Source organism: Leptidea sinapis, chromosome 16, assembly GCF_905404315.1.
Source record: "Leptidea sinapis chromosome 16, ilLepSina1.1, whole genome shotgun sequence".
Lineage (NCBI taxonomy): Eukaryota > Metazoa > Arthropoda > Insecta > Lepidoptera > Pieridae > Leptidea > Leptidea sinapis.
The window spans coordinates 633,441-658,513 of NC_066280.1; the positions used below are offsets into that span (position 1 = coordinate 633,441).

The 25,073-nt window shown below is 34.8% G+C and overlaps 2 protein-coding genes across 5 annotated transcripts in view; both read right to left on the minus strand.

The window, feature by feature from the left end:
• Window positions 1-308: 308 nt before the first annotated feature.
• LOC126968589 (myogenesis-regulating glycosidase) overlaps window positions 309-25,073 on the minus strand; it is a 62,809-nt gene continuing 38,044 nt past the window's right edge. For all 4 annotated transcript variants that reach the window (XM_050813596.1, XM_050813594.1, XM_050813597.1 and 1 more), the window contains 6 exons: window positions 22,645-22,777; window positions 19,583-19,805; window positions 8,728-8,907; window positions 6,550-7,961; window positions 4,802-4,979; window positions 309-3,952 (listed from right to left, as the gene is read on the minus strand). In XM_050813596.1, the coding sequence (XP_050669553.1) occupies window positions 3,813-3,952; window positions 4,802-4,979; window positions 6,550-7,961; window positions 8,728-8,907; window positions 19,583-19,805; window positions 22,645-22,777 (2,266 nt within the window). In that variant the 3' untranslated portion in view covers window positions 309-3,812. The remainder of the gene's footprint in view (window positions 3,953-4,801; window positions 4,980-6,549; window positions 7,962-8,727; window positions 8,908-19,582; window positions 19,806-22,644; window positions 22,778-25,073) is intronic.
• LOC126968606 (uncharacterized) lies at window positions 15,119-16,311 on the minus strand. Its single transcript, XM_050813633.1, has 2 exons — window positions 15,335-16,311; window positions 15,119-15,271 (listed from the first exon to the last, which is right to left on the minus strand). The coding sequence occupies exon 1, from the start codon at window positions 16,049-16,051 to the stop codon at window positions 15,389-15,391; it is 663 nt and encodes a 220-aa protein (XP_050669590.1). The 5' UTR covers window positions 16,052-16,311; the 3' UTR covers window positions 15,119-15,271; window positions 15,335-15,388.

A 25,073-nucleotide genomic window follows, 5' to 3' on the forward strand; every position in this document is an offset into this window, starting at 1 on the left:
TTGTTTTGTATGCTACAGCCATTGTAAAATACTCTACTGTTTGGAAATAGTGGCCGTTGAGTTTCTTGTATATTCTTCTCACGAGCTCTATGTCTAAGTATTTCCGAACATATGGCAGATTCATTTAAAAGAAATACATATAATGACGTTTCAAAAGCACTTAATGTAAGCGTAATTGAATAAACTTTATTTGACTTTGAATTTATACACCGCAGCCTATTTATTATAATAACAGTTACATAATAAAAGGCATAATTCTTAAATAAATTTATTAATTCTTACACAGCCTTCCTTGACATTATTACTTAATAGTAATTATATAATTAATTACAATAGTAACGTGTAAATATGGAATACGGTCATTTTTATTTGCTTAACATTATTGCTATTAAAAATAAAGACTAGATTTACTAATTTGGGAATCGTCCCAGTCATCTCTCTTATATATAATAATGTTACTATGTACGTCCTCTAGCCGACAGGTAGGTATGTACTAAATAGCCTGATGTATTGAGTTAAATTTAATAGCGCGATAACAATGACGTCTCTACTATATACCACTGGACTGGCGGCTGTCAAAGAGCTTTTGTGACTGTTTGATATTCGCCATTTTGGCTCTGTTGGCCATGTAGCGAGAGTCTGCGGTAATAAAACTAGTGATGATAACCGCAGCTAAACAAACATCGATAGGAAAACTAATTACAAAAAAAAACGTGCACTTTATAAGTTCAGTCCTGAAGTATAAATAACAGGGAAAACGACCGAAATAAATTCACATTGCAAAAATACTTCGTAGTATTGTACGCTTCTCTTGCAGCCATTTGTATTATTCGCCAAAATTAGTTCTCTGGACGCTCGCGAGTGGCGCATCAAATAGGCACAAAAAAATGGCTGTCAAACATATAGAAGAGCTTGTCCAGTGGTATTTAAACAGGCCAGTGCGCAATGATTAACATTAAAATATTAAAACACCAATTGTCAGAATTCAAACGGTGCTTTTGATTGGTGGTCTGCCTGGAACTGACGTCTTTCTTAAGCGCGGGAATTATAACTTCCTCAAAACAATCCATTTTCATGCTGAGTATCATCAGCTCCGAACAGTTCCGAACCAATTGGACTAAACATAATGGTCATTTTATAAAACATGAACTGCTCTAAATGACACGCCAACAACGAGTCTCTGAAGGAATATCTAGAAAGTGCAGTGACTGAATTTCCAAAAGAAACCGTGCGTAAATTGAAAGATTCGTGGCCAGACAGATGGAAGGCCTGCAGTAAAGATAATAATATAAAAATTTTAATATAGACTTCAATCAATAAATACATATAGGTTATGCCAAGATTACATTACGTTATAAAAATATAAATGCATTATTATTTGTAACATAATTTATGGCCAAATTACATTCTTGGAGAGTTCAACACACAAAAAAAAATTGATTAGGATAAGTCTATCGAGTTGTGAACTCAATCGTAGAAGGTCATTCCATATGTGGAAGTCGCGTAAGAAAATAAGCACTTATTGGAGCTTTTCTTAGCCATATAGAAGTAATTACATTGAAATCAATTTACTCTATATTGAACCCGTATTAAAGCTTGTCATTGACGAGCCAAGTTCATAAAAACAAGGCCGATAAAAGCTAGAGTTTAAAAAAAAACAATGCATACATACAGGATGTGCCAAAGTTATGGGACATGAATGAAAAGTACCTTAAATATCGAAGATAGGCTTTTTTACTGAAACAAGACTTTATTTTACTTTTAAAAGTTTGTACTTCTGCATTCAAAGATTTTCTAAAAATTACTTGCCTCGCCTGGGAATCGAACCGACTGAAATGTATAAAAAAAACATCCCTACTTTTATAATGCCAATCGAAAGAATGGGCAAAACCTAATAACTCTTCTTAAGTAACATAGTATTTTAAAAGAAAGTAGTCAATTGAGTGGGTATTTTTTTCTAAATTAATTAATTAAATGCTCAAATGTGATCCCTCTTGTCTTACGCAAATCGCCAATCTTTTAATGAGTCCGCTGCCTGTTGATTTTCTTATTATTTTATGGTGAATACTCGATATGATATGGCACAATTCTGTTGGTACTTTTCCTTCATGTCCCATAACTTTGGCACATCCTGTATAATCAATACACGACCCTGCCAAATTGCTTTCATATGAAAATGTCTGAATTCGTACAATCGAATCAAATAAAAAGCATAAGATGAATGTGGTACAAGCTTAATGTTGTAGATGATCTAATTGTAATGCCATCTTCCACCTTCCTAGAATCATTTCCTTTCTTCCAATTTTGACAAGCTAGGCCTTTGAGTCCAAACAGGTAGATACTACTTATGAAATTGTACCGAGCGAACTAAAACATATTTTTCTAGATATATAATTAAAATAGTCTTTCTTTGAGGCTCTTTCACGCCTAAACCACTGATCGTATCGAGATGAAACTACCACTATTGGATGCGAAATTTATCCTAGCTGGTTTATTTTTTCAAATTCCAACGCTCCTACCTTTTAAATTCGCCCGGCGGGATCTGTTAGTTATATATATAAATGACAACATTATATAATCACAACTCTTTTGGCAATGGATAAACAAAATTTGCTATATATTAAGTATATATACATAGCAAAATACTATACTTAACACATATCAATTTATAAAGAGTATTTAGTGCTAGTCAGCTCTGATACAACATTCAAAATCTTTATAATAACATGCTGTTAGTTACACAAGTGATATAATAAGTTATTAGTATAGTCTCATATGTCATAAAGACAGATTTTATATTGACACCAGTTAGCAACATAGTAAATAGTCACGTAAATGAAAGTAATGACTAATTACAATTGTAACTTATTTTTTTGATATCAATATACGGTTTAATATATATATATATTAAAAAATTTAAATGTGTCGTAAAAAATAAATTAACATCTTGGGCCTATTATAATGTAAAAGATTATTTGAATGATAAAGATAGTTGGGATTAATGTTCTAAATTTTGTTAATGAATATTGTTATACTCATTTGAATGCTATTGTAACTTTTGTACTTCATCCTGACTTGCACTACATAACTTATAAAGTTTTACAGTAAATAAAGATTTTTTTACTTTGACTTTGACTACATATATATATACGTTATCAGAAGTATCTGTACTATGATGATCATTACAAAAAAATTGATTCGTACATGAAATAGATAAGAACCAATACAAAGTTGAATAAATAATTGCAAAATTCAGTATTAAGACACGCACATTATCGTTTTAAAATTTCAAGGTATCAAATGTATATAAATCAATATTGTATTCTTATATTAAGGATTGGTCTCCGCTGCGCTCCAACTACATACCGAAGGCGTAGTCGCAAAGTGCATCAACTAATATTACGCCCAAGCTGGCGTACTCGAGCCAGTCTCGAGCAATGTGTGACGTTGACATGCCACATGTTCTTTTGTTCTGTTGAACTTTGCTAATAATTAAGGACTGAGAAATACACTGGGATCACATATCATCAGTGAGTACTTTGTAATTTATTAATTTCAATGTAAAACCACACGAAGCGTATGTTACTAAATTTGAAAGATGCCGTTAAGTGTCAAGATGCCACGCTACAAGCATCTAATATTAATAAAAAAGCTTTTTGTTCTTAGGTAGTGCGGTATCTAGTTGGAACGCAGCGAAACCAATCCGTAATCTATGGTTATATTATTAAAGTGTCTAAAATGACATTATCGACTCTACTTAGTGAGATGATATATTGATGTAGTCAACATGCAATTTTGGAATGCTGCATTATTCATCTGAATCTCATATCATCAGGCTTCCTGAGGAAGTAAGCTACACGATCGGTCGGTACTTTGTACTCGTGCATCCAACGATTCCCTTTTCTCAAGGAGCCATCTATACCATCCTGCCACAAGCCGGTCGGGAGATACACTAGAACAAACAGAATTAATCAAGTTTACAATGTCTATAATAAATTTTCAAATTCGATTTAAAACAATTTCATTTAAAGATTTAGAAAGTTCAGTCAGATTACTGATCAAATATGCATCAGCCACAAAGTAATGTGATTGTTTGGGAGGAGACCAACATTCAAAACCCGATTAATATTCTTAAAAAGTCTTAATATGCCCCGATCTTAGATAATTTATACGTCTAGAGTCTCTTTCTGATAGAGAACCGATTAAAACAGGCCAGGAATATTAGTTTAGTGTGCGTACAAGCTACGTCTTACACTCGCGATTTGTATGACACTTTGTGTTAGTGTGTGTGAATTTCTCAAAATAGAGATTAGTTCTTTTTTTCGACATTTTCACAGCTGTCACAGTCTATCTAGACGTATAACGGCCTTTCCCAATATACTATCTACAGATAGCGATAAATTACTACCTTTTACTGTCAGTAATTAGCTGTCAATAATCTGAAGCTGTCCCAATATACCCGATAAGTCATTCTTATCGCCTTATATAGGGACGCGTGAATTGCAATTTCCATACAAACTTCTATCGCTGGTAAGCTACACGTCGGCCCATTGACAGACAGTGTGTACGGATTAGGTGAGTTACCGTCGATAAGTTTATTGGGACAGAAAAGTCAACGATAGTATCGATTTTTATCTCAAGTAAGAGATAGACTGAATATTGGGAACGGCCGTAAATGATGTAAAGCCCCGACCCCTATGTTTCTAGTAGTATTGCGCTATCGATTGAGTCAATTCAATAAATCGATTACGAAATATTAGTAATTCAATAGTTAAATAGTAATTAATAAACTGCGGTTCACCTTCTCTAGTTGTCTGTCCTTGATGCAGCACCGGGGCCACCACAATCTCATCACCAATAGCGAACTCATCTTTCACAAGCAGCGTGGGGTCTCCATCCGCCACCAGCCACAGAGGACGAATCAGCGGCAAGCCTTCCTCCAGAGCCTCCCGCTTGTACTTCAACAACAGTGGTGTTACCTGGACGTAATGAAAACAACAATAATACATTTATTAATGCCTTCTGTTACCATAAAAAACTTTTGCAATAATATCATCAATCTCATAGTATAATAAAGATGAATTTATCCTTACAAACCTCACGCGCTTACTCTACATTCAGTACTCTTTTCATACATGCTCGCCGGTTGCGGGTGCTTCGGACCTCTCTTTTTCTCAAAACGTCCCCAATTTGGTCGACGAATGTTCAACGAGGTTTCCCGCGACCGACTTGCCCACACACACTTGCCTTATATATTTGATGCGTCATTCTTTCTTCAGTCATTCGCTCCACGTGTCCAAACCATTTCAGCATTCGTTTTTCAGTCGTATATTCAAATTCAAATACTTTTAATTCAAAATAGGATATGAAATCACTGTTTGAAAGTCTTTTGACTTTTCCACTTATTCGGAAATTAATTCCTCAGATCTGAGAAGAGCGGGCGCAAGAAGTCTCTAGCTGTTCTTTTAATAATTTTCGATCCAATAAAATTTAGCCTTCATGTCGGTGCGGTGTACCACAAGGCTCTGTACTGGGACCAATATTATTCACATTATTCTTAACTGACTTGCAAAATGTTATAAGTCTCCCATTTTCATTATTCGCGGATGACACCAAGTTCTTTGGGAACCCTATACATCAACAGGGTGATATACAACAAAATTTAAAAGCTATTGAATACTGGAAAAAGGAATCGTTACTTTCACTGAATGTCAACAAAACCACTGTTCTACATATTGGAAAAAATAATCCCCGAGTATCATATTGGTTAGACAATAAGCAACTAAAAGCGGTTGATACACAAAAAGACCTAGGAGTGATCTTAAGCAATGATCTCAAATGGGAAGCACACATTGTGGCTACTGTGAAGAAAGCCAACTCAATCCTGTACCTAATCAGAAAAGCATTCTTCAACATTACCAAGAAAACATTTCTAAAAATCTATAAAACTTATATCAGACCATTACTGGAGTATTCATTTCAGGTCTGGAATCCATATTTCGTTAAGGATATAGAATTGTTGGAAAGGGTACAGAGGCGAGCCACTAAGTTGCCTAGGGAACTGAAAAATCTTACATATGAACAAAGACTTACACAGCTTGGACTCAGCACCCTCAAAAGCAGACGAGAAAGAGGCGATCTAATTGAAACATACAAAATACTAAATAATTATTATAATGTCCCAAATTTTGAGAGCATGTTTCTAAGGAAGAGCAATCCTAGATTATAATATAGATTATAATAAGATTATATTGAAAGGCAACAGTTGAAACAAAAAACAAAACAGTTGTTTATTTCTTTAAAATTTGCTCTCATAATAATTCTATTAAAGGCCGGCAACGCTCTTGTGATTCCTCTGGTGTTGCAAGAGAATGTGGGCAGCGGTGATCACTTAACACCAGGTGACCCGTACGCTCGTTTGTCCTCCTATTCCATTAAAAAAAAATGTTATTAATCTATATAATATACATATAAGTATAATATGAATGTGATAATTCAATGTAATATATTTCTCATTCTTTACTAGTTTGTACCAAAAAATATACTTACAAATTTTTGCCTCAGTAAAGTTAGATTCTTGGCCATTTCTAACACTCTCTCGTCATTGTATTTACTCGGTAGATGAGTAAACTTCATTACTGGCAAAAATGTCGCCATTTGTAACCATCTCATGTACAACTCTTTCTCTGGTAAGGCTATACCATTTTCTTGAGTCGAGTTAGTTGCATTCGAGTCAAGAGATCCTTTCGCTGATGGAAGAAATTGTTCACTTCCGGGCCAATATATATCACCACCCACTGCCCCCGGCATAATAAAAGGATATCCGTTAACACCGTACGTTAACATGGTAGGAATAACTGTTCTTAAAGCGTCCCAAGAGGACTCAAATGGTGGTAAAGAAACAAAGATGGGAGGTCTCGGCAAACTGATTGCAGACGAAACACCTATTATATTTAAAGTCCTTTCAAATGATTTTACAAACGCAGTCTTATACTGATCAGGATTTATGAGACGTTTTTCACACCGGTAGTAATGTGGCATATCGTATGCTGTGCCTAAATCAAAATAAAATGCATCAATATGATGTTCATCTATGACCATTTGCAATTTTTCTAGTATCCAGGCTTTAGCTCTTGGGTCAGTCACATCTAACACCCCTGCACTGTCTAAAGACTTAAAACGTGTAAGAGCTGGTATTCTTCTATCGCCATTACGTTCAGTTATAAGCAATCTTTTCTGGACAGTTTCAGCAAAGTTAACACTTTCTGTACTTATATAAGGTTGAAGTGTAAAAGCTACTTTAAATCCTCTTCTGTGTAACTTATCAACAGTTGAATTTAACGTTAGAAACCGATTCATATCTATACTTAGATCACCAATTTCATTCTGCCAAAATTCATTTACCAATACATGGCCTAGTTTTAAAAATCCCAAATCAATGACATCTTCAGTATATTTAGAAATTGTTTCAGCTCTTAGTTCGTGTTTGAAGCGAGGAGCTATTTGCCAAACAGGTTCTGATATGAGAGACTCTAGAGATAGCATGTCAGCTGGTTTTAGCCCATCCCACAAAGGAGCTCTTCTATGACTATGGATAGAGGAATGTAAAGACTTCATATCAACGGAAGTGCATATGTTATATTTCATTTCAGCAAATTCTGTCAACTTGTTGGCAAAAGCAAAACCATCATATTCAGCTTTGATACATATTTGCCTTCTTCCATTATTCACAGATATATGCAGAGGTGTGTCATCGTTAATGATAATGGCGGCTCCCTTAGAGTTTATCAGATATCGTGTGAGAACATTTCCTAGCTGCTGTTTCTGCATATCTCCAGTTATAAATGGGGTGAAATCGAGGGTTCCTGAATCTAATGGCCAAGTTAAGTTAAGCGATTGGCCACCACCATACCAATGAGTTTTTGTTTCGCTCCAATCAAAGCAGTCCGTTGGCGTGACATCTGAAATGATAAATATTTACATGAAAAAATCAATTTATATCTCTTATTTCATGTCTCACCAATAAAAATAAATGAAAACTTTAGTTTTAATATTAATATGATCACTATAAGATGGTGCCTAGTAAGCTAATTACGTAATAACTTACGACACAAGGACCCTTTAAAGGCCTGAATAAATTGAACGACTTGGTATTACAGGGGTCTCACAACTTTTTCAAGTTAACTAGGATTTACAAACATAGTTATGAGATCTCTGTTTCTACTAACATACTGTGGATAACACTTATCTGAAAATAAACTTTAATTTATTTATTTATTGTTATTATTATTACAACACCTATTGATCAAAAGATTGGTCTAAACAGTATTACTATACTATAATGTAGACGATGTAGAAATAAAAAGCTTTGGAGAAATACAATAATCACACCAGTGAGAGGCTCCTTTGCACAGGATGCCGGCTAGAATATGGGTACTACAATGGCGCCTATTTCCGCCATGAATCAGTAATGTGTTACCATTATTGCGTCTCGTTCTGAAGGGGCGCCGTAGGTAGTGATATTACTGGGCAAATGAGACTTAACATCTTATGTCTCAAGGTGACGAGCGCAATAATTGTAGTGCGGCTCAGAATTTAAGATTTTTCAAGAATCCAGAGCAGCACCGTTTTGTAATGGGCAGGACACATCAATTACTTACAGCTGAACGTCCGGCTCGTCTCGCCCTTATTAACATAAAAAAAAATCTGACATATCATAGGACTCACCTGATCGTAGAGCTTTCCAATGTATTGCATAACAAGTTGTGTTATCAACTCCAGGGTCGTGTGGCAACGACTTGAGATAGAATCTGAGGTTGTTCAGCCACTCCAAACATTCGGAGCCATCTGACCGGCGATCTTCTGGCAGACATGGAAACGCTTTCTTCTTGCCCTCTAACCCTACCGCTGATGATTGAAAAAGTTTAGTTTTAAAAAATATTAGAAATATAAATTTTAATAGTTTGCAATTATATCGTGTAAAAAAACCAACCGCCTTCAAAAACACTATTCCAAAACAATAGATATAATGTGCACTAAAAAGTATAAAAATAATTGCGTATTTTTATACAATCTAATTAATTAATCTAATTCTAGTTACGATTATTGTTATTTTTGGAATCGGTATCCGTCCGCTGCAACCCGCTCTCGCCTCTCGCCTCCTCACGACTCAAGCACATCTCACCTATAACTATGTATGTAGTAACAACCCTATCTTGGATGACACCGACTCCAAAAATTACAATAATCGTAACTAGAATAAGATGAATTAATTAGATTGTATAAAAATACGCAATTATCTTTATACTTTTAAGTGCACATTATATCTATTGTTTTGGATTAGTGTGTTTGAAGGCGGTTGTTTTTTTGCTAAAATATTATTTATTTTATGATTTTTAGTGAATTTAAAGTACACTACCTAACAATTTGTCTAAATATGTGTAAATATACAAAAATTTTCAATGCAACAATGAACGTTAGTACTTTGCAATTTGATTACAGACAGTGTTCCGTTACTTTGTCATGGATTCCGTAATCAGAACCTAACTTAACTCTCACCAAACTATCTTTGAAGTATATGCTTTCCAATAAAAAAAGAATCATCGAATTCAGTTGGCGCGTTATTGAGTTATTCGTAAATTTATCATCCACTTTACTATACGTATGTATAGCAAAGTGGATGAAGTGAATGGCTACTGATATACAGTTACGACATTTGTCGATTAGTGACATCATATTATCAAAAAATAATTTTTATTAGTCCTTTTATGAATCCCCAAACACCTTTAGCATGCGCTTCTGTATCAGGGATGTCTCCTTTTTTAATTAGAAATATTTTGATCCCGGCATGATGCACGATTTTCAGCATATTGCTAATTTCTACCGACATGACGTAACCAACAACGTGAGAATTTTTTTATTTTAAGAAAAGGAAAAAATTTAAAAATGGAGAGGGCTATGTTCGGAGTTTCCTGCGAGATTGAATCAGAAATGTGGAGATCCGTAGGAGAACCAAAGTCATCGACATAGCCCAAATGATTGCGAAATTAAAGTGGCAGGAGCACATAGTCTTCGAATGTCGACCACGTACCGGAAGACGCAGTGTTGGTAGGCCCCCCACAAGATGGACTGACGATCTGGTCAAAATGGCCGGAATACGTTGGATGAGGGCAGCGCAGGACCGATCATCGTGGAAATATTTGGGGGAGGCCTTTGTCCAGCAGTGGACGTCTTCTGGCTGATGATGATGATGATAAAAATGTAGTAGCCAGTACAGTTTTGAATCTTACTTTGTGACGTAGTCTGTTTATGAGCAGTTCGATATTTGAGTGCGATTGCGAGATCCAACTATTTAAGTATACAAACCACACCTATCTTGTAACGTCAGGGCCAGACATAAGTACTCCTCAAAGATCGCCAACCAAAAGTGCCTATTGCAAACTGCCTGCGGAAGTAATGTATACAATAAAGAGGAGGACAAGCTAGCGTCGGGTCACCTGATGTTGTGTGATCACCGCCACCAAGGGTGGGACAGACGCCTTAAAGTGACGTTTTCAGAAGACTGTAGTGTCATCTGTTAGTTGGCCCGAAAATGAAAGCTTTGTCAGCTGTCACTCGCTTTGAAACCTTTCAACTTTTCTTTAATTGTGTCACTGCCCACTGGTCATAAAATGGCGGCTAGTTCTAGCGTTTGCGCATGTATGTAGCTCTCGTGTTCCATTTTGCATACTAAATCAATCCTCTATGTTCTATGTTGTGACAAAATTAAATAACTAACTCTACACGCAATTTCAACATGGTAAAAAATTGCAATTCCTACATTAAAAAGTACAGTTAGTTATTTAATTGCGTCACAACATTAAAAATGAATTTTATGAAATGAAATGAAATGAAATATATCTTTATTGCATACCACAAAATAATGAAAAATAACAAAAATCGAGACTACAAAAAGCAATAGGCGGCCTTATCGCTTAAGAGCGATTTCTACCAGGCAACCTATAAATAATCAGTTATAGTTGAAAAGATAACAGTAGGTGGTGTTATCGATATGCATATAATTTAAACATACAGTAAATAATTCCAAGAAAAGAACTAGTATTGAAATTGTCACAGTAATAAATAATAATTATGGAGCATTGTTTTGAAAGATTGGAGAGTTTGAGCCTTTCTGATTTCAGAGGGAAGAGAATTCCATAGGTTAACAGCTTGCACAGCAAATGAATTGTTGAAAAAGGATGTTTTATGAACAGGTGTACAAAGCAAGAGATTATGGACAGACCGAAGATATAGTTGGTGAGAACTTAATGCTGAAAATTTTTCCTTGAGATATATAGGAGTTTTAGGATCAAATAGGACACGATACAGATGTATAAGTATATGGGAATTTCTACGCAAGCGGATAGGGAGCCATTTGAGCTTTTTGCGAAATTCAGACACGTGGTCATACTTACGTAGTCCAAATATAAAACGAATACACATGTTCTGCAATCGTTCAAGCTTATCCAACTGAAGTTCGGTTAAATCGACATATGAAATGTCAGCGTAGTCAAGAATGGACAGGAGAAGGGATTGAGCGAGTAAAGTTTTCGTGGGAATAGGAAGAAAATTTTGGAGTTTTTTTAATGAGTGAGAGGCAGCATAGAGCTTCCTACTAACTTCTTTTAATTGATGGTGCCAAGACAAATTCCGATCAATGAATACGCCCAAGCTCTTGACAGAGCAGCTAAAAGGAATAAGAGTTCCACCTACACAAGTGGGAGGTAGATTACCCCACTCAATTTTATGGGTTAGTTGTGAGCTACCAACAATAATACATTGAGTTTTCGACGGATTCACTTTTAGTCCATGGGCAGTACTCCATTCCACGATTGTAGTTAAGTCTTTGTTAGTGTTTTTAATAGCTAAAGGCAGACCCTCGATAGAAGATTGTGAGTATATCTGGAGATCGTCTGCATACATATGATACCAGGAAGTTAAATTTTTAGTTATAGAGTTAATAAAAATTGCAAAAAGAAGAGGAGATAGTACACCGCCTTGTGGAACTCCAGCGGAAAGGTTAGACCAGGTTGAAGTGTCATCATCAATCTTAGTCCTTTGTCGACGCCCACGTAAATAGCTTCGAAACCACCCTATCACTGTTGGAGATACGTTAATGGAACTCAACATGCTCAGCAAAATATCAAAGTCAACAGTGCAGAAGGCATTACTGAAGTCGAGTAGTGTCAGTATTGTGAGCTGTTGCTTATCCATGCCAGATCGGATATCATCGGTAATTTTTATAAGTGCAGTAGTTGTACTATGTCCTGGACGAAAACCAGATTGGAGAGGGTTAAGAACACTGTGCTTATTAATAAATATAGAGAATTGTTGATGGACTAAGCGTTCAAGAACCTTGGAAAGAATAGGTAGTATAGATATGGGGCGATAGTCAGAAAGATTAAGTGGTTTAGAAATTTTAGGTATTGGAATAACATTAGCGTCTTTCCAGGCTACAGGAAATTGGCCAGACGTTATAGAAAAATTAAGAATATGGGAGATTGTAGGAACTAGGATATCTATGATAGGAAGGATCATATTACGACTAATGCAATCACTACCAACGGCCTTAGATGTAACAGACAAAATGTTTTTTTTAACGTCAGAATCAGTGAAGGGAGAGAAGTTGAACGGTGGAAAATCAGGGGTTGGGATTAAGGATAGGGATTTAAGCGTTTTTGATTCCTTAATCTTATATACTTTTCCCATTTAAGATCAGAGTTATTCTGCTTATAAATAGATTTAGCTCGATTTTTAGAAGTTTGCAGTTTTTTAATATCATCAGTAAGCCAAGGAGCAGGTAAATGCTTTATCTTCACGGGTTTAACTGGCGCATGCTTATCATACAGCTGTATTAACAAAGAATTAAAAATATCAACTTTATCATTGATACTATTAGAATTAAAAATGATATCCCAATCAATAGTTTGTGCGTCTATAGAAAGACGTTGCATATCCATCCCAGAAAAATTTTGCTGCATCAGTATATGGGGTTTACGTTTAGGGGGGCGTACTTTATAGGAGAGAAAAATGAGATCATGGAAGGAAAAAGCATCCGCAGAGCATTGCCCATGCGAGTTTACATACTCGGGCTTAGAGACTATGATGAGGTCAAGAAGAGACGGAGTGGAGTGAGGAAAGAAGTGGGTGGCTGTAAGAGGAAGGATATGGAGATTGTAGGAATCAGTAACGGACAAAAGCTTTTTTGAACGATGGTCATCTTTAAGAAGACAGGTATTAAAATCACCCATCAAAATCAAGTGATCATATAGTGGTACAAATTTCTCGAGGATATGATCAAAGGAAGAGAAATAATCGACATTAAGTGAAGGACTGTAGAATACTCCAAGAAGGATTTTTGTATGTGAAAGGATAACTTCAACAAGAAGATACTAAACTTCATTCTTTGACAAGGAATCACTAGAAGAACTTATGATTGAAAACGGAAGGTAAGATCGAAGATAGATTGCAACGCCGCCACCAACTCTACCCACACGGTCGTTGCGAAGGAGGTGGTAGCCTGGAAGGTAGTAAGAGGAAGAAGGGAGGCTAGGCTTAAGCCACGACTCAGAAATAAGTACGGCATAAACATTGCTAGAATCAAACGACGCCTGAAGGTCAAGATAATGTGCAGGAATGCTTTGTGAATTTAGGTGAACTGTATTAAAGTTTTTCTGTGTGTCGGAGAAGTGATTACTGAGAGCAACTTCAATAGGAATATAAGATACACTTTGAAAACTTTCTTCACCACTAGAACCAGAAGAGACTATAGACTGAAAATCATCAAGGCTAGAGTTATGTGACATTTTGAATCTTGATAATATGTAAAAATTATCTACTGTATATTACTACTTATACTATTACACAAAAAATAATCCTATATAAAATAATATCCAAAAGTATACCTGCAACGAGTTTCCTAAACTAAAAAATAATATACAAAAATAATTAAATTAAATTAAATGATTACCGAACCCACCCGCCAGTTGCAAGGAGAGATTAATTCACTTCTTAAAACAAATAATAATAAAATAAAAAAATAAAAATAAAAGATAAAGTAAAAACAATCAAAAATGAAAAAGTAACCTTTTTTTTCCTTTTAGCAAAAATAAACTATTTATCTCAAAACCCTCAAAAAACATAGGTAGGTATTAAATAGATAACTTAGAGGACTAAAAACAAAAAATTACAATAATAAAAATGAAGTACATATACAAATTAAAAGAATAAAAATAATATAAACTATATCTATGAAGCTGTTTTGAGAAAGACTTCCACGTAAATTATTATAAAAATGAAATAAAGATTGCACGCCTCCATCTGAGTACTCCATTTTTATGCTGTACAAACTTTATTTACGGTGAAAACATGATGCAATAATTAAAACATAATATTTTTAATACCTTTAGACCCACATTAAGGGTGAGAAAAATAAATAATAAAATAATAAGTGGCGCTATCTTACAGCTTCAATAACTTAGCTTACTAATCATGTAATTCTATAATCTAATTCTAATAATCTATAAATGCAAGCGCAGTGATGACCAAAAGCCTTGTATCCAAAGCAGTTATTTAGTCTGCGGCTGGTATGTCAAATGTCACAGCTGTCATTAGATGACAGTTGTCACGTACATCTGCCAGTCACACAAGACACTACAGTCTACACAAATAACAATGGTAATTTAATAGGTACCTATTATGTAACAACTACAGTTTTCATTTTCTAGTATCAAATATATTATACACAGGAGAGAAATAGCATAGGCAATATAAATCTGATAATTATGTACATTACATTTATACTGTGTAACAATTGAAAATGTTTGAAATATAAGCTGCATTTAGTAATATCAAATTATCAAATTTTATGGAAAATTGTTTATTTAAAATGTTTAATAAATAGCATTTAATAGTAATAAGATGTTCGATTTTATTTTTGGTATTAAAAAACAGAACAGGAGGTAAATGATTACTGCAGGCTTGTTACCAAACTATTAAACTATAACACAAATGTTACAATGTGGGGCATTACAAGTTAGGTATATGCATTCTTTATGTATTATCTTAATTATCAACACAGGATGGTAATGAAATTTTGTAATAAGTTATAAATACTAAATAAAAAATAGTTTAATTCATATACATAACATAAAGATTCATACTAGGATAGCTTAGGCTTTGTGGTAGTGACATAGGTAATTAGAAGTTACAAAAAGCTTACAGTTAACTAAACCTATGAATTGTACAAGTTATTTAAAGGTTACATTACCTTAAAATACTTACAGATTAATGATACCTATTACTTATTTTTGACCGTTCTTTTGGACCTGGAGGTGAGACTGGCAGTACACTAAGTCAGAGGCTTAGATGTCTGTTTAGATGTCTGTGGTATGCTGTGTAGGTCAGCTTTCCACTCAACTCGGTGATGTGAACCATCTGGGGCTATAATATGGATGCATCCATCCCTTGTCCAGCACTTGTTTATGCCGAATCTCTGCCTTGCCTCCATAAATAAGTTATGACGACTCTTTGTTAAACACTCTGACACAGTTAAACCGCTGCCCTTAAATCCAGTTTTGGAGAACCAAACCTTATCCCGCAATGCTACATCCGCAAACTTTACCACTATAGGACGAGGTTTCTTTTCGGAAGGACGTCCTAAGCGATGGGATGACTTGATGGAAGCAACAGAGAATCCAGTCACACCAAGATGTTCCCCTACTACTTTACAAACACGTGAAGTAACATCTTCCGACTTATCTTCGCTGACTCCGTGCACTAGTAGCATTTTGCGCCTTCTACGCATCTCCAGACGATCAACCTCTATACCAAGGAACTCCACCTGTCTCTGCAAAGTATTCATGGCAGAGAGCACAAAGGTCCTGAAGCTGTTAAACTCTGCAGCCAAGGATGTGTTTGTAATGGGTCCATTATCTAGGCCCTGCTGGAACTCGCTCATCTTCTGTTCGAACATTTCAGCCAAGGCGTTGAGCGAGTCTTTTAATGCATCCATGATGACTGGTAATACGTAGTGATCGGAACAAAGGGATATAAAAGAAGTGAACTTAATTGAATTTCACTAGGAGAATAAGTACTGTCTGGTGGGTACTATTTATCACATTTATCACACTTAACACTAAATCTACTAAAATAATGGTATAAAATTACTATTTTTTAATTTTATGATGATTGAAAATACGGAGCTCTTTAAAAACAGTGTTAACTTTTTTCACACCTACCCTCGAAAAAAGGATTTATAATTTGGAGCTTATAATAGTTATTTTCAGGGCCAATCTCCAGATGGCGCTAGTTTTCAAATAGACAGCTCATAATGCGTCGAGAGGGCTCTCTTTTCCCTATATACTTATATATTTATATACTTATACTCTTATACTCTTTGACCGCCACCGAGTCAATTCCGTGTAGTTCTCAAAAGACGAACGACTTGTTCATAATGAACTTTATCCTGTTGTCCATAGTACAATTTTAGAGGAGCAACATGGTTTTGTTAAAAAGCGATCTACTATTACCAACCTAATTATTTTCACTTATCTTCTATTTAATAATATGGACAATAACGTTCAAACAGATGTGATTTATACTGATTTTATGAAGGCATTTGACAAGGTGGACCATGAAATTTTGTTAGGTAAAATTGCTTTTAATGGTATACTGTGTAATTTGTTACGCTGGTTTTCTTCTTATATTACAAAAAGAACTCAAAAAGTAGTTATTAATGGATTTAGGTCTGAAAGTATAGATGTCACTTCTGGCGTACCTCAGGGATTCATACTTGGACCTCTCCTGTTTATTAATGTATATTAATGACATAAAGCAGTGTTTTGATAATTGTAAATTTTTACTATATGCTGATAATCTAAAAATATTCAAGTCAATTACAAACCTCAACGATTGTGAGTTAATCCAACAGGACCTAAATAGATTATCTAATTATTGCAGAAAGAATAAATTAACATTAAGCCTACATAAATGTAATTCTATCAACTTTTCAAAAAAAAATGCATTATTAATTATAATTATTCTCTTTGTAATGTTACATTGAGTAAAGTTTTATCTGTTAGGGGATCTTGGATAATAAATTACACTTAAATCTTCATATTGACAAAATTGTTAACACTGCTTTCAAAATGTATGGATTTATCATGAGAACATCCATTGACTTTAAGAAGCCCTATACTTTTTTACATTTATATAAATCCCTTGTACGTTCCCAATTGGAATATGCCGTTCCTATTTGGCACCCTCTTTATAAAAAGTATTACGAAATGATAGAAAATTTCCAACGTAAATTCTTAAGATCCATGAGTTACAGATGCTATGGCAATTACAATATGTCGTACGCAGATTTGATAGATAATTATAAACTACTATCCCTTCAATCAAGGCGCAAACTTCTTCAATGTATGTTTCTGCACGGCATTACACATAGCAAATTTGATTGTACAGAATTGACCAACAAATTAAATTATGTTATTCCTAGAACATCCCATATCCGAGGACTGTGTAATCGTAAACTTTTTGCAACTCGTAAATTTCGTACTAATGCAGGAATAAGATCACCTCTGCATGAATTAGTTGACAATTACAACAAAGAATTCATTAGTGTTGACATTTTCCATTTATCCGAGAGCCAGTTCAAGTGCCAAATTAAAAAAAAAATACTGGATAATATTTGATTTATTTACATATATTCTTTTAAATACCTACTAACCATCATAAGTACTTTAGGTTAATATCATTGTATATATAGTCGTAATTTAGTGTAGATTTGTGTAGATAATTATTTCTTTTGTTTTCCTTTTTGTGTTTATTAATTGTTTGATTTTTATAAATTAAACATTTCTTTTTGTACCTAACATTGAATACCCTTTTTTTTATGGAATAGGAGGACAAACGAGCGTACGGGTCACCTGGTGTTAAGTGATCACCGCCGCCCACACTCTCCTGCAACACCAGAGGAATCACAAGAGCGTTGCCGGCCTTTAAGGAAGGTGTACGCGCTTTTCTTGAAGGTACCCATGTCGTATCGTCCCGGAAACACCGCACAAGGAAGCTCATTCCACAGCTTCGTGGTACGAGGAAGAAAGCTCCTTGAAAACCGCACTGTGGAGGACCGCCATACCTCAAAGTTTTTCATAGTAAGATGTGGATAGCGTATCTGACTACAATTTTATTAGACTTAATTGTTATTTCTTTATGTATCTGCTTTGTAAGTTGTAGTTGTTTGCTTTTCCAAATAAAAAAAAAAAAAAAAAAAAATGAGTACGTCTTTTTTTGAAAGTATGAGAACCTTTGTCGTATCACCGCGCAAGGAAGGTTGTGTGGTATAATAATAGTTGGCTTGCACGTGGAAGAAAGGTCTGCTAGGTGGAAGAAAACCTTTGTAGCGGGTTGTGCGAGCAACTTGATATAATACGGAAGTTATATATACAAATACTTCTAGAGACAACTAATACAAAATACGGATTATTGTAAAAACTGGGCAAAAAAAACTTGCGTCAATTATAACGTATAAATATGCGGGTAGAAAATTCATTATTTACTAATGTGTTAATCAACACAATTGCTTGTAACTAATTCTAGTAGGCTTCATAAGATACATAATAGCTTTAAGGGTAAATGCATACACTTCTACAATAAAGTCCCAGCCACTGTTCAGGCATTATCTATAAATAAATTTAAATGTTTTATAAAAAAATGGCTCTGTCGTAAATCCTATTACTCCACTGCTGAATATCTAAATGATCGGACAGCCTGGGAATAGATTGTGATTATTTTATAGCGACTGTACAATATTGTATATTTTTATTGAAAAGAGCGCAAAAAAAAAAGAATGCTGGGAGAGTTTCTTGCGCCGCTTCTTCTCTCTCAGAGCGCCATTTGTTTCCGAAGCGGTAGTAGTATCTAGTAGTATAAGAAATGACATCAAAAAGAATTCTAAAGGAATCAATTTTGAGAAAATAAATGCCATTTATGCCTTTAACAGTTTTTTTTTGTTTGGATGATGAGCATTTTAAAGGAAGTCTATAATAGCTTAAATTGATACTTTGACAGATTTATCTATGATAAAGTACCTTTAAAAACGGTTTAAAATGATTTGTTTAAATTATAATTATTTTATCTTTTACTGGAAAAATCAGACTTAACATCTTGTCTCAAGGTGACGTGCGCTATTGTATTGCCACTCAGAATTTTTGGATTTTTCAAGAATTCTGAGCGACACGGAATTCTTATGGGCAGGGCGTATCAATTTCCATCAGCTGAACGTCCTGCTCGTCTCGTCCCTTACTGTCATAAATAAAAAAAGTTTGTAAAAGGTTGTGCGAACACCTTGATATTATAACAAAGTTCCTCCCCTCCCCTCCCTGACTATAACGGGCGGTTGTTATATCTACAAGTACATATAGAAAACAACTAATACAAAATATGAATTAATGTGGAAACTGAGCAAAACTTGCTTCATTTCAACTCTGAGGTACTCCTGCTGAGATGGGGGCACAATTCTCATGTCTATATTAATTACCTAGATGCGCTCTCAGTATTTCGACGTCATCTCTATTGTAAATGCGGATCATTCTCTTGGGTTCGTTGAACTGCACGCTCTGGAAGTAGGCCTTCGTCAGCGCCTTCTGGTGATACAGTGTGTACGCGAACCCGATGAAGAAAGCGACCGCCAGGAACATGAGGAGAACGAACGCTCGGAGCTTGTAGTCAGTGGGTTTCTTGCGTATCTTTTGAGGAATACTCTGAAATATAACATATGGACTTTACTATTTTAATGGTAATTTGATAATTTATTACCAGAATTAAGATACATTCAAAGTAATTAAAGTTAACACAATACACTTTAACAATTGTGAATATTTGAGGACCTTTTACGTTATTTGTAATGAGTGTTGGCTCTGCACTAAGCAAGATGCTTGTGAGACAGAAGCCGGGTAACACAGTTACTAAAGAAAGTTACTTATATTTGACTCGCGGAACATAGCATGGAGATGGTAGAAAAATAATAGTAAATTAGTAAAATTAATGAAAATAAATATTTTAAAGATCCCGTAGATGAAGCCACAACCTGAGAGTTGAACAAAGCATACAGGATTTTGTTACGATACGTCACTCGAACGGTTAGCTCAGTTGGAAGAGCACTCGCACGGAACGCGAGAGATCGTGAGTTCGACTCCCGCATCGTTCATTAAATTTTGTGTATTTTAATGGTAGTTTTACTAACAGGGCAGTTCTGTTACCTCACTATTTCTGCCGTTAAATAACAGTGCGCTACTATTGTTGTACGTTGTTCATGGACAACAGGGAGCGCCTAATAGAAGGTTATCCTTATACATAAAAAATGCACGCACTTGCCTGGCAACGCTCCTGTAATTCCTCTGATGTTACAAGAGAGTGTGGTTGGTAGTGATCAATTGAACCGTACATAGATCCGCTGTATTGACAATAACTTAACGCAAGTAATGCAATTTTGTGTTTTTTTTAATGAAAATAAGGGACAAAACGTGCAGGACGTTTAGCTGATGGTAATTGATACGCCTTGCCCATACCAATGCAGTGCCACTCAGGATTCTTGAAAAATCTAAAAATTCTGAGCCACACTACAATTATTGCGCTCGTCACCTTGAGGCATAAGATGGTAAGTATCATTTGCCCAGTAATTTCACTAGCTACGGCGCCCTTCAGACCGAAATAAAGTATTAATAATTAAACTTTAAGTAACAACAGGCTCCAAATCATGTTAGTGAGACTTAAATAAATAATTGCTTAAAAAAATTAAAAAACACGCTTTATATAAAATTCAACTAAAAATAGAAAATAAATTTTAATGAATTTAAATTGAAAATAGTACAAAAAAAATATATATCACTATAAAAAAGCGTGGGGTGTAGAGAAATTATTATTTTAATAATATCTTAAAAAGCACCCCACGCTTTGTTTACAATAAAATAGATTTTTATACACTATTTTCAATATAAATTTATTTTCTATTTTTTAGTTGAATTTTATATAAAGCTTGTTTTTTTAATTTTTTTAAACTATTATTTATTTTTCATTTTTAAGTTAAATTTTCTATAAAAGCGTATTTTTAAAACTAATAAGTTTAACGTCAATTCCTGCTTTATCGACAAAAGATAAAAATTATATAAATTGACAAAAATCTTAGTTTGCAAATTGAATAATGGAGTAATCTTATCAAAATAGTGTATTGTCATCGGTCCTCCATAAATCTACAAAGTCGGAACGATATCTGGCCGTTGGCCACTAAAGTGGGTCAAAATTGCGTCTAAAGAATTCAGTTACAAACATACATACAAACATACAAGTGAAGCTAATATAAAGCATATAAAAAGTACCCTAGTACTAAACCTAATCTTAAATAACTACTTATTACTATTATTTGAGTCACTATTTCTCCATTTAATTAGAGTGGGAGGCTCCTTTGCACAGGATGCCGACTAGGTTATGGGTACCACAACGGCGCCTATTTCTGCCGTGAAGCAGTAATGTGTAAGCATTACTGTGTTTCGGTATGAAGGGCGCCGTAGCTTGTGAAATTACTGGGCAAATGAGACTTAACATCTTATGTCTCAAGGTGTCGAGAGCAATTGTGGTGCTGCTCAGAATTTTTGGGTTTTTCAGGAATCCTGAGCGGCACTGTATTGTAATGGGCAGGGCGTATTAGTTACCATCAGCTGAACGTCCTGAAAAGAAAAAAAAAACAAGAGCTAGTGCAGCAGTGACTCATATTTCCAGTCTATCCTGCTACCTAACCTAATCATCTTCAGGATGTCGTTAGTGCTGCCCCTAATTTAACACCAGAGAATCACATCTTTTGCACATAGTTGCGTAAAAACAATCAACTCGCGCCGTCGCGAACATCTTCAAAGCACTACAGAAACGAGGCATTGAAGTATGTAATTATTCGGGTCCGGGTTACCTGACAGAATCATCGTCACCGGCACTCCAACACCAGAACAATCATGGAAGCGTTAAAAGGCATAAAAAGGCATTTATTGCCTCAAAATGTATTCCTTTAGAATTATTTTTGATGTCAGTACCAATATACTAGATACTACTACCGCTTCGGAAACAAATGGTGCTCTGAGAAGAAGCGGCGCAAGAAACTCTCCCAACATTCCTGTTTTGCGGTATTTTTAATAAATTATACAATATTGTACTGTCATTGCTATTGCTATAAAATAATCATAATCTTGTCGCAGGCTCTCCGATTACTTAGATATTAAGCTGTGGTGTAGTAGGATTTACGACACAGTAATATTTTTAATAAAACATTTAAATTTATTTATGGATAATACCTGAACAGTGGCTGGGACTTTATTAAAAGCGTACAATCCTTAAAGCTATTATGTATCTTATGAAGCCTACTAGAATTAGTTACAAGCAATCCCTTATTTCTAGTGTTATAATAATGAAAATCACCATTAAGAGCAAAAAGCGTCGGCGGCCTTTTTAGTTGTACGTTGAAAAAATTTATTTGAGAACTGAATTCAGTTGATGAGGTTAATGTTGAAGATTGGGACATGGTGAATTTCGATTGCAAAAATCAGTAATATGTACCTGAAGCTTCTCCTTGAGTAGGGAGGCGAGTGAGTTGACCGACGTGACAGAGTTGTTGGGAGAGTAGTCCTCATCCATGCTGAACTCCGACCGGTAGCGCCGGGACTTCCGCCGCGGAGATCGCAGAGGTGATCTGCGATGTATGAACAAATAATGACAATAAGGGACGAGGCGAGCATGACGTTCACCTGATGGTAATTGATACTCCCTGCCCATTACGATGCAGTGCCGCTGAGGATTCTTGAAATATCCGAAAATTCTGAGCGGCACTACAATTGCGCTCGTCACCTTGAGACAATTTAAGTTGTTAAGTCTCATTTGCCCAGTAATTTCACTAGCTACGGCGCCCTACTTATCTTGACCTTGAAGCCAGTACCGTGCAGATGGCCTCATTAGTGCAGATAACAGGGATGTTAACTCTTAAGTAGACAAATGAGACTTTCCGAAGTCCGTATTAACGTAGATAATGTCACTGTTATATGTCATCGTTAACAATGAATGAAAAAAATAATAGTTTAAATCTAAAAAGCACGCTTTTTATAAAAAAAATAGGTATTATTTAAATAATAATTAAAAGTAGTATGGAGACACTGAAGAACAGAAGAATTAGAAGTAGACAAAATCCTACGATGCAAGAAGAGATTGCGTGTCATTGAAGTACCCATAAACTTTGTATACTACCGTATTAGACGAATAGATGTGTGAAAATGAGATAACTATCCTTACATAAAGACATAAGTGTGAGAAAAAGACGGAATAGATGATGACAACGAAACCGTTCTGAAACAATTTAGTGTCCATTAGTCTTCTGTCAAATTGGACCATGTTTAAATTTGTTTAAATTAGTGTTTTAATCTTTATTGCTCTGTGTTTTAAGGGATATTAATAATAAATATATATGTATTATGAAATGGTGTCGCGTTCTGTATTAGATTGTGTTGTTAGGTATAGCAACAATACAACTAAAGAAACATTTCACATGAAATATTGATTGTTCAATACTACTTTCGTGATGTTTGTTTTCGTAGAACATATGCACTTAAATATCTTGTATTAAATTTCATAGACGCAGTAAATACTCTATTTTCTATAGATTATATAAATCTAAAAGAAAATTTGTTAGAAAATAAAATATTGTATACATGAATATGACACTGTTTATCAATATTTGTCATAAGGATTATCTAAAAGCAAAATACTTCACACTCCACTAACTCACTAACACATCTGTAAAACTAGCACACATGAATATTTTAAATTTATTCTCGCCGTAATGAGTAGAGTGTTTGTCAATCACGCTAGTACACTAGGTTTATAATAATAATAATATTGACACACTTTTTACACAAATTATCTTGCCCCAAGTTAAGCATATATAGCCTGTGTTATGGGTTACAAAACAACGATATATTTAATACAATATACTTACTTAAACATACATAAATTTATATAAACATACATAAATACATTTAAACATCCATGACTCGGAAACAAACATCCATATTCATCATATAAATGCTTGCAATGGTTTATGGAAGTACGTTGGCGTTAAAAAATAGAGGAAAGAAAATCTTCACACTAGCAAAGGATAATGGAATAAGTCAATAAAAGCTTTTTATTACAATAACGGACGTAAGATTAGACGTTCAGCTGATGGCAATTGATACGCCCTACCCATTACAATAAAATGCAGCTCAGGATTTTTGAAAACCCCAAAAATTCTGAGCGGCACTTCAATTGCGCTCCTCACCTTGAGACATTAGATGTTAAGTCTCATTTGTATCCCTGTAATTTCACTAGATACAGTGCCCTTCAGACCGAAACACAGTAATGCTTACACATTACTGCTTCACGGCATAAATAGGCGCCGTTGTGGCACCCATAATCTAGCCGGCTTAATATTTTAGGATGTTCTTGGGATTACCACGTTTTAGTAGTGCAAATCATATGTTTGCCTTATACAAAGTAGATGATTTTTATGCTATTCTGAGGAAAAAGCTTTTTTCAATTAGGGATAGAATTAATAAAAATGAAAATATTATATTAAGAGTCTTAAATAATGTACATAATTTTATTAATAGAAAATGGAATATTATTCTTAAATCAAAAAATAAATCTTTGTAATATTACTAATCCTAGAATAAGTTAATACTAACAATATATGGGCAATGCTGCCTGAAATAAATAAATTTATTATTATTATTATTATTAATGTGCAAAGGAGTCTCCCTCCCAAGCTGATTTATTTTCAAAAGGACAGTAATAGTGAATAAGCCACCAATTAACAAAAACCATACTCAGGATCTACCAATCAGAGCGGTTTTCAAGGAACTTTCTGCCACTTACAACCAGGCTGTGAAATGTGTGGTATTTCCAGGGCGATACGACATGGGCAGCTTCAAAAAAAGCGCGTACACTTTTCTAAAAGG